This window comes from Silene latifolia, chromosome 11, assembly GCF_048544455.1.
Source record: "Silene latifolia isolate original U9 population chromosome 11, ASM4854445v1, whole genome shotgun sequence".
NCBI classification, from domain to species: domain Eukaryota; kingdom Viridiplantae; phylum Streptophyta; class Magnoliopsida; order Caryophyllales; family Caryophyllaceae; genus Silene; species Silene latifolia.
The window spans coordinates 48316551-48327777 of NC_133536.1; the positions used below are offsets into that span (position 1 = coordinate 48316551).

Below are 11227 nucleotides of genomic sequence, written 5' to 3' on the forward strand. Positions count from 1 at the left end.
TTTTTTTAAATAGTACTCCATAGTTTCCATAAAAACCATCAATTTGAAAAAAAAAAAAAACATATTCTAGCAAACTTGTTAACACGAGTACACTACTTATGATTCTTCGAAGTTTTCTATTTTATTATAGAAAGAGAACCACATACAAACCTGCAAAGTGTTCACATAATCACATTTATCAAGTGGATACTAATAAGGGTTAACAACAGTGGTAAAAAGTCGATCTTTTCTGATCATGAATTAAGTCAAGACTTTAATTCTCATTGAGTTAAAATATAGGCGATCTAAACTATCACTTTAGAGATCGATGAGTAATTCTACCGTCCTCCCGGAGGACGGTACTCCTCAGACACAAGCCATTATAATATTCTACTTGGGTGGATTGTGTTTGTGTGTGAGGAGTACCGTCCTCCGGAAGGACGGTAGAATTTTTGGAGATCGATAGTCTACTCTCACCCAAGAGGCCAAGACCAAATAAAACCTATCCTTAAATTTAAACTTTTATATACCCAAAAAAACATTTATCAAGTGGATACACAATAAATTGACATGGTGGGTTCTCTATTTGAAATTTACCCTGGCGGGTAAACCTAAAGAAAACGTACACTCAATTTAATTATCATATGATATATATGCGGTATGCTTTTAAAATCAATCATGTATCAATTCCGGAAGTCCCCAAAATCCACGTAGGATGACAATTCACAAAATAGACGAAGCCAAAGGAAAGATGACAAATATATTTGTTGCATTGTACTGTATAATTGTATGCATATTGCTGGGTAAACATAAGAGTCCTGACTCTCGATTATGTACGAGACTACGAGAGAGATGGATGTATGTCGAGAGCTAAGGAGCGTACCATCACCCTTTAAAACCTGTCAAATCAGTGTTTACAAGGCTGTGAACCTACAACTCTCTATACGTGATACAAACCAAGCCGGGTCACTCGCATGGTTAGTCGTTGTTAAGGCCACGTTTAAATCAACAAACGATATCGAGCCAACAGTTTAATAAACATAACTAGATGCATTACAATGCGGAGTAAGTAAGAAAAACAAAGATATCATAGCAAAGTATTGCATATGAAAACATTTTATTCATTAAAAGTGGAATGAATAATTTGAAATTGGCTCACTCAAAATGAAAAAATATGAGTGTTTGATATAGGTAGGCCAGGGTAGCTTGTGTTGGGAAGTAACCCCAAATCCCAAATATTATTGATGAGCTAGTAACATATGAGTATTTATATTAAGAGTTATGTTTTTAAATTACGTACTTGTATTATTTATACATTAGATGTTTATGTTATAAGTGTAATATTAGATATTATGTTAGTAAGGTATTAGGACCCTTAAAGTTACTAGATGAGTAGGACTTCGACCTTCTATAAATAAGGGCCATTAGTCATTATTGGAAAGTATGAGTGTATGCTTAATATCTTGAGTTAAGCATAGATTAAATTTAGTTAGTAGTTAAGTGTTGGAGGATTGAGATTATTATTAGTGTTTGAATAATAATACAAAGTTGGGTTGTGCTTAATTCCATAACAAAAATATTGTGTCTTTTACATTTTGGCTATGTTTGGTAAACAGCAAATTAATTTCAGCATAAGCAGATTGCAAAAGCAGATTATAAATGACAGAATTTATGAGAAGGTTTGACTAGCATATTATAATTACCAGAATTAATTTGAGTGTTTGGTAATTGACAAATTACGATTAGTAGATTGTTAGTTTTCTTTGTAAAATGAAGAAAAATTTCCTATTTTACAATATGCTAACCAATATACTGGGGTAAGCAGCATATTAACCCCAAATATGTTGTTTCAATATGATGTTTACCAAACACTAAAATTAGCATATTGATTGGTGAAACATGCTAAAACCCTTGAATATGCTGAAAATTGGTCAATATGCCGTTTATATTATTTGTACCAAAAACCCCAACACCTCGTATGAGATATAATACAGAGTATATAAAAACAATAATATTCCAGGTTTTTTATGGTGGTTGTAATTTTTTTTTTTATTAAGAGGAAAATTAACCTGAAGGCTTTACTTCAATAAAGATAAATAAAATGCTACAACAAAGTTCCCTTCACGCGGCAACTCGTTCATCCACGCCATACGACAAACTATTTTAGGACTAACATGAGCTAGAGCGTGAGCGACACAATTATTAGTACGGATGGTAGTTGTAAATATTTAAGTAGTGTTCCGGGTGTGATTACGGAGCAGGATTTGTTACCACGTAAGCTTGTAGAATGATGACTTTGCTTGACTCTTCCTTTCGGCCTCTCTGAAACAATGAACAAACTGATGGCTCGGCTTGGTACCGAGCGAACTCACTCCGACGCTCAAGTCAGTAAACTTAAAAGGGATCAAGTTGTGTGTTACTTGGCAAAATACATTGTAGAGAGATAAGGGAGTTTATACCAGATTAGTGTATTTAATCGATTATTTTCGGATCCTTTCCTCAATGAGGGTTGATGAGTATTTATAGACTTTCACCTTTTGTCACGTAGTGGCCAAGTGGCAGAGCAGGTGGAAAGACTGTTCTACCCTCGGCCGAGGGACCCATGGCAGGCCGACGGACCCTGTTGACTCCATGTCGAGGGGTCTTGGATGTGAGTACGCGGATGTGTATCCCGGCTGGCTAGTTGCCTGGCCGAGACCCAGTGACAGCCGACCGGGTCGCGCTTGTCGGTTAGGTCCCAGTGTTGACTTCTTTGTGGATATCTTTGACCTTGCTCAATATGTTGACTCGGTCAGCGGGTGCAGAATATGCCCCATCAAGTAGCCTTATACACTGCATATGTTACTAACTCAAATGTTAATATTATGTTAGTGATACAAGTATGTACTATATTAAGCTTAAAACGGGTAATTATTATTAGTATGTACTCCCCCCAATTTACAATAAACCTCCCTATTTCCTTTTTCGGTTATTCACAATAACCTCTCTATTTCCTTTTTTGGTAAGTGTTTGTGTAGTTCAAATTTAATTGTATGGTGGGGTAGTGTATTTGTGTGGTCCAAATTTAATTATATGGTGGGGTATTGTGTTTCCTTAATTTTTGTGCCAAAATAAAATGAGAGGTTTATTGTGAATCGGAGGGAGTACTATATTTGAGTTTTGGGTGCTCTACATATCTAGAACACACCCCTCCGTGCCATGAACAAAGCAAGAGAACATAAATCATGACTTCGGCTAACTAGGCAATGTCATTCGTTGCAAAAGTTGACTTTAGTCAATTACGGGCGCTAAATTGTTGAATTTGGATCCGCTAGTGTTTCTTTGGATACGCTGGGTATGGCCTATGGGCTATGGGTGCTAAGTTTAAGCGTACCGTTGGGCCGACATGCCCCAACACAAACCACTGTCCATTCGACACGCCCAAAATACTAAGAAATAAGGTTTAAGTTGAAGAATTGTTTGGGGTACGCTCCAGCATGGCACGTTGTGGACCGTACCTAGGCCGCCATTTCATTTCACCGGCATAGCACGACATGACACAAAACTCACATTCGTGAGCCCTGTCGTGCCTTTTTCCCTTCAGGCACGGTAAGCCGATACAAGGCAAGACCTACTTCCATCTCTACCTTATGGAAGACAATTGTTCCATGTATAATAATCTCACAAGATAATAATATAAAATACATGCAATTATATACTTGTACTCCGTAGTTATCACCGAAAGCAGGAAAAACTTACGAACCCAAAGCCTAAAAGGAAAAGAAAGAGCAGAAAAGCCAAAGGAAAAAAAAAACTCAAGTCTTTGAAGCGTAAGTCTCTCTTAAGACAGCATTATCCGTCTTAAGCTTAAAATAGAGGGATTAAGTATATACTACTTGGTGTATGTAAGAATGCATAAGGAAAAACGATGTACTTTATATTTGTCTTAAATACACAAATGATATGATACTTGACCCGTACTAAGTTTAAGACGGTTAGATCATCTTAAAAGAGAACTTGTTTAAAAACAAATAGGGAGTAGTAAATGGGCATATGGGTGTAGAAAAAAGGACAAGCGTGATCTCTCGCTCCTTTAATTTCTCTGATAAAATCTCAGCACCTCTCTTTTCTCAACACTTCACTTCTCTCTCTTTCTCATCACTTCACTCTTTTCTCTTACTCTTGTTCTATTATGACAGACAATTTAGCATCAATGGGGAAGTAACCTCTCCATGACTTGTTAAATCCATCATTTCTAACATGACAGCATAAAAGCCATTATCAAGAAAGATCAATTCTTTCTTAAAAAAAACCCAACAATTTCACTAAAAATGGCAATTTTTCAGCATGAACAGTGCAGTTCTTCTCTGTTAGATGAACTTTACTGTGAAGAAGAAAAATGGGTAGATGAAGAAGAAATTGATGATAATAATAATAATAATAATAATAATAATCAGTCATTTATTGTACCAATAATGTTGTTAGAACAAGACATGTTTTGGGAAGATGATGAACTTGAATCTTTGTTTACTAAAGAAAAACAAGGAGTTTTTAATGAGATATCTTTGATTTCTGCAAGAAAACAGGCTGTTGAATGGATGTTAAAGGTCAATTCTTTATATGGGTTTTGTGCTTTAACATCCATTTTAAGTGTTAATTACTTTGATAGATGTATTTCTAGCATTCCCTTTATTCAACAAGTTAAGCCTTGGACTGTTCAACTTGCTGCTGTTACTTGTCTTTCCCTTGCTGCTAAAGTTGAAGAAACTGATGTCCCTTTTCTCCTTGACCTACAAGTATGTTTTTTTTGTCACTGTTTTCGGGTTTTTATTTTGTCGGAAAATGATAGAATGTCACCCGATAGTCCCTATTTACTTACATTTGGTGGTAACACTTTCAAACTTACAAATAAAATACATTAGAGTCTACAGTGTCTAAAAAATCATACGGAGTAGTAAAAATAATGCTAATGTTTTAGAAGTGACGCTGTTTCATTTTCTTTCTTTCTTTCTTTCTTTTTTCACGCTTAGACCGGTATTAAACCTAGATTATACGAGTACGTCGTATTATATGTTCCAATGACTTGTTCAACCTAGTAAAATGCTAAAATTTTACTCTAAATTTCATACTACAAAAATGGACCGTCTCAAGGCTTGTGAAACCTTCTCACACTATAATTTGTGTTTATATTATTATCGGAATGATTATTGAAATTACAATTACTTCGTATTAATAAAGGTAGAAGGAGCAAGACCAGTGTTCGAACCAAGAGACATACAAAAGATGGAATTATTGGTATTATCAACACTAGAGTGGAAAATGCATCCAGTGACACCACTTTCATTTCTTGATCATATAATCCGACGGCTAGGATTAAAGAATCAGCTTCATTGGGAGTTTCTCAAGAGATGTGAAGAGCTTTTGCTTTCTCTTCTTTCTGGTAAGTATGAAAATGCAGAGCATTTAATTTAATATTACTATTATCAGTTACTATTTTGACTTCTTTTTGGTTAAATAGTCTTTGTTTTTTCATTATTTAAGTCTCCCTTAAAAGTTAAAACATTACTATCCGTCTTATATACACGAGCGATATAATACTTGACCCGTCTTAAAACTTAAGACTAATAGTGTCGTTTTAAATGAGATTATGTGAGCTGCCAAAAAAAAAATGAGAATATGTGTTGTTTTGTCAGTAAAGTGTGAGCTACCCATTATTATTTCGGATTTATTACTAAATATGTAGCTTAGTTTGTCACATGTTAATTAAATGATTAATTAATTAGCAATTAATAGTTGGTGGGTTGATGATGAAATGTAGATTGGAGATTTGTCAGCTATCTGCCTTCTGTGTTGGCTACTGCAACAATGATGCATGTTATTAACCAGATTCAGCATTGCAACTCTCTTGATTATCAAACTCAACTTTTGAGTGTGCTTAATATTAGCAAGGTTAGTGGATGCCTTTATTCCTCCCTAATATTTTTCACTAATTTATTTCATTTGCATTGTCATACTCTAATAAAATGCACAAATTTTCATTGAAGACGGACACTATCTGTCACAAGCTGATGACGGATAATGTCCCTCTCACAAAATGCAAATGGATAGTACAAGTAGGGGAAATGGATACCCCCACTTGCCCATCCACTTGCATTTTGTGAGAAGATCACTATCCGTCTTCAGCTTGTGACGGATAGTGACCGTCTTCAATGAGACGGGCTGCATATTATATACTTCTCTCTTACTTTTTCTAATTTTATAAATATATTCATTGTCCCTTTTCTGTATCCAACAAACTAGAAAATGACACCTATTGGGTCATGGAAGAGGTCACCAAATGAAGCAAAAGTCACAAATTGACCTCCAAAGGTCACAAATTGACCTTTGATCACAAATTATCAACTTTGGTCACCAATTAAGTAGCTTAATTAAGTCACTAAGCATGACCAAGCAAGGTCATGACCAAGCAATTGACCTTGCTTGGGGATAATGTTTATGATGTTCTTATTTTTACTAGGGGATTTCTATTTCCACCGTCGTCCCACAACGGATTATCTGTCTTAATATTGAAATGAGTCAAATACTCATACGTAGTATTTTATTTGCTTAGATACGACAAGTTTTTTGCTAATATTTAGACAAATCTACTTTTGATTCATTTATGTTAATTGTTCCGTTTCAAATTTAAGACGGATGTAAACATGAATTTGTGAATTAAGTAATGGGGACAAAGCAATATGAACAATAGAAGAAACAAAAGTGTAAGTAATGAGAGATATAGATGATCGGTCATTGTCCCATAATATAGTGACGGACCAGTCGTGGTTGTGTAAAGGGAAGGGCAATATGGTCAATGAAGTAGTTAGGGTAGGACTTTATAGATAGGTGGTACCTTTGAAGTATGACGCTATGTATGTAGGGTGTATACATGCATTAATATAGTGTGAATAAAGTGCGGTACAAAAGCCATACTTGTAGTTGTTTGTTGAAGCCAACTAGATAGCCAGAGGCCAGAGCTTTGTTGGTCAAACATCGCTTCTATTTTATGTCATCAGTCAAACTGACCTACATTATTATATCATCACTCCACTGTCTTGCAAATACTGCGGAACTACTTTCATATGTTTCGTCCCTACAAAAATTATTGCCAATTCAATTCATGCTCAAATCGATCATTTTAGTAGGTTACAATAATAATCTGGGGTCACCACTCACGAGATAATCTTAGAAGACCTGGCAAACATATCAATGGGGTCAATTTATTTGGGTTTGTAGAGTTTGGGTTGGGTCGAGTTGGACGGGTCATTTCGTGTTCGAGTTATTTTCGGGTCAACTATTATCAGGTTGTGGATAATAATCAGTTTGCAACAATAAAAATTCAGGTCGGATTATAATGAATCGGGTCAAGTTCGGGTTCGGGCCGAGTATTCCCTTTGTTTCAATTACTTGTCTATCTTTAATGAAAATATTTTTATTTTTTATAAATCTTTCTTTCAAAATATTCTTTATAAAAATATAAAATAAAAATACGGTTAAATGGAGTCTAAAGTAATAGTCTATTCATCCTTTCCCCCAACCCCCACCACACACACCATTTACTTTTTCACATTTATCAATATATATTTTGTTTTGTTCATACTCCGTATCTCTATTTACATATTATTAAAAATTATAAAAATTTGACTCTTAATGTACTAATTAAGACAATTAAAAAAAGATCTCACATGACTATATTTTATGTTATATACTGTATTAGAAATTATATTAAAAATTCTCTTCATTTATGAATAGTGCCAAAAAGTAAATTTAGAGAAATGAATAATTATTTGCATACTCATTATTTGCATGTATGTTGTAAATTCAAAACTTGTATTGAATGCACATCTGTAGCAATATTTAATTTTAGTAAATAGAGTAATACTTCTTCCATTTCATTTATATTGTCCTACTTTTTATTTTGGATGGATTTAAGAAAAGCTAATAAAATGGGAAGGTTGAGTGATTTATTGTGTAAATACTTACAAAATTTTGAAAGGAGAAAATTATTTTGGAATAAATTTTGGAAAAATAAGGACAATAAAATTAGGATGAAGGAGCTCTTTTTTCCAAAGTAAGAAATTAGTTAAGGAGCTCTTTTTTCCCAAGGAGTTTCTTATTATGAAAGGAGATAAGGGTGGGGGGCTACATAGAGTATGGAACTTTTATAATTGAGGATATACTAAATAAGAAGTTTCATTTTTCAAAAAAAAAAAAAAAGTTTCATAATTAATGATTTGTGTTAATGTGTCGATGAAAAAGTTTAGTATGAAATTTTGAAAAATTCTTAGGTACACCGGGTGTACAAGATAATCGTACACCCTAACTAATGATAAACCTTTAATCCTATTCCACTTAGATTTTGCTTTATTATTTATGGATAGTGTAGATAATTCTAATATTCTTATTGGATAAGGTGTACGATGAAGTGGTACACCCGGTGTACCATTGCCTTAGAGCATCTCCAATGGTTACCTAAAAGGACTTGCTTGCAAATAAAAAAGATTTCAACCTACTTGCTTAACCATTGGAGCACTCTACATAAACTAGCTTAAATTAAGCTAGTAGTTCCATGGAGCTAGTAGCTCAAATGGTCCTACAAGAAGAATGAACTTAATAGAAAATAGAGGGTGTGTTAAGTGTGTTCAATTAAACTACTAGTAAATTAGCTTAACCATTGGAGCAAATTGTAGCTTGAAATTGTTGTGGCTTAAAAAGTTGATGTGGCAAAGGTAAGCTGGTAGCAACTAGCTTATCATTGTGGATGCTCTTAGAATCCTAGAGTTTCCCAAAATTTGCTGGAATAATGAGTATGATGTTCAAGTCCCCTAGGCTTAGAAATTGCAATTATAGTTAAATCCTTGTTTGAGAACGTGAACAAAAACTTAGACTAAGATACATGTAGTCTTAGTTAAATTAGTCCTCAATATAATGATGATGTTTTCTTCTTCAATTTGTACGTTGTTTGTTTCTTCATTTTGATGAGTGAACTGTATTCCATGAGTTTAGAAGTTTCATGTAGTCACAACTTATCTTTGATTTAATTTGTTTATTATTGTCAACTTAATCTACTTGACGACAAACTTTGGATTCTAATGTATGTATGTAATTATGTATGTATGAGTCTTATTTTAATCACCAATAAGACTTATATAGAGATGAGCAAGTGTTTTGTAATATAAGCTTAATGTGATCCGCCTCTGTCTCTTCTTTCCCTTAAAATTGTGGCAACTGCCAAGTGGAGTACTAGTAGTAGATTAAGCATTATGGAGTAAAACTCAAGGTTTTATTTTGCATCCCCACTAAAGTAAAAGAATAAGAAAGCTCTAATATTTTCCCGCCTAAATGAATATTCCATATTTGGGCTTCATTATATTCTATTTACAATTGGGCCAAACTACTTAATTCCATATAATTCTATTTCATTTACACATTTATATACCTACAACTGGGCCAATACTAATTAATTACATACAACAACTAACCTACTACAAGATAAGAGCATTCATATATTTTTTTTTACTTCTAAAACGAAAAAAATTGCCAATAATATATATTTTTCTCACACTTTAATTTAATATCTATTTCTACTCTATACAACACGGGCATTTAAATTTTGGTTAATTTTTTAATTTTTTTGATTTAGTATATACATAAGTATATTTATTACAACACCTATACACACAAAATAGTTTCAACAATTTTATATAGAGTAACAGTGTTGAACCTTCTTTTTTTCTATCTCTTAATACAAAACTTTACTAATATTAAGTTTTATTCTATACTAAAATTTCAAATGGAGTTAAAATAAGTTAAATATAATTAAATAATTGTTAAATTCTCTAATGTTTCTCACAAATGTCGTGCTTTAGCACGGGATCTTAACTAGTTATATATATGGACAACCCTCGAGGCGTAATTAAGAAAAAAGTTAGTCTTATATAAGCCGGATTTACACTAATATTATTGTTGTTATGTTTGTGAATTTTTGTATTTTGTATGAAAAAGATGGTGATATTAACTCATTTTACCCTATATAAATAGTTCCTTTTTTTTTTATGACGAGGGGTTGAATCCCCGGGCCCATGCATTTCCGCACCACCACATGGACCATGTAAGTCACCCCTTCGAGAACTGCAGTGACCAAGTGATCATCGCCCCAGCTGATAGTCCTTATTACTAACATTTCATCCCCTATTATTTTGACTACAGGAGAAGGTGAATGATTGCTATGAATTGATTGTAGAGAAATTATCATGGAGCACCACCGAAAAGGGCAATCCCAGTTCCAAGAGGAAGTTTGATGAAATGACCACAATTCCAACTAGTCCAAGTGGAGTGATGGATGCATACAACTTTAGTAGTGAGAGCTCAAATGATTCATGGACAGCTAATAGTAACACCATTTCCGGGCCGTTATTGTCGGCCTCCTCGTCAGTTTCCTCCTCTCCAGTGATGAGTCAGAAGAAGGGAAGAGTTCACCAACAGCCAATGCCACTGCAATTGCCTCCTCTCTCTCGAGTTTTTGTGGATTTAATTGCAAGTCCTCGTTGAGTGAACTGTCTTCTCTCCACCCGTCTCTCTCGGTCGTCGAATTTTCGTAATGTTAAAAAACTATTAGCAGATTCGTAGATCTCTTCATTTCATTGTTATCCTAGTTTATATATATACTTTAGAAAATGAGCAAAAAAAATAAGAACTTATTATTCTAATTTCGATTAGCATTATATATAATGAAAAAAAAATGTGTACGTCGACGTATAAATCCATGAATTGGTACGTAGTACATATGAAAAATTTGTGTGTCCTTCTAAGGAACCGTAATCCCTACACCTAAGCTTTTATAATATTCTATTCAGTGAATTGCCGTATAAAGAGGACGGTATTTTCGAAGAACACAAGAATTTTTCAGTACGTACCAGTACTAGTTCTACGTATTGGTGATATGTATATGTTGGTGCATGGGGAATAATGAAATGAATAATTGAAAAGAAAGGGTTTGCCTGCCTTTAATACAAAGTTTGCAGGTGAAGAAAAGAAACATGGTGTGGGGTCAAGTGAGGATATTTGGGGGAGCAATACTTGAAAATAATCAGGTGCGAGTGTGTTATGGAGGTTTGACCTCGGAATAAGTGGGCCACCATACAATGTTTGTTTTTTATACGAGTACTCCGTAGAGAGGTGAAATAGTAACTGAAGGAGCGTAGTCAAGTCCACTCTAATTTACCTAATC

The 11227-nt window shown here is 34.1% G+C and overlaps 1 protein-coding gene across 1 annotated transcript; it reads left to right on the plus strand.

Moving 5' to 3' along the window:
- The first annotated feature begins 3998 nt into the window (after positions 1–3998).
- LOC141611603 (cyclin-D3-1) lies at positions 3999–10791 on the plus strand. Its single transcript, XM_074430180.1, has 4 exons — positions 3999–4754; positions 5197–5398; positions 5777–5907; positions 10207–10791. The coding sequence occupies exons 1-4, from the start codon at positions 4290–4292 to the stop codon at positions 10546–10548; spliced, it is 1140 nt and encodes a 379-aa protein (XP_074286281.1). The 5' UTR covers positions 3999–4289; the 3' UTR covers positions 10549–10791.
- Positions 10792–11227: the final 436 nt, after the last annotated feature.

Excerpts from the sequence above, each read along its gene's own strand:
- LOC141611603 (XM_074430180.1), top strand. The coding sequence starts at position 4,290 with ATGGCAATTTTTCAGCATGAACAGTGCAGTTCTTCTCTGTTAGATGAA. Across the intron at positions 4,755-5,196 it reads CTTTTCTCCTTGACCTACAA|GTAGAAGGAGCAAGACCAGT; the intron begins GTATGTTTTTTT and ends GTATTAATAAAG. Across the intron at positions 5,908-10,206 it reads GTGTGCTTAATATTAGCAAG|GAGAAGGTGAATGATTGCTA; the intron begins GTTAGTGGATGC and ends TTTTGACTACAG.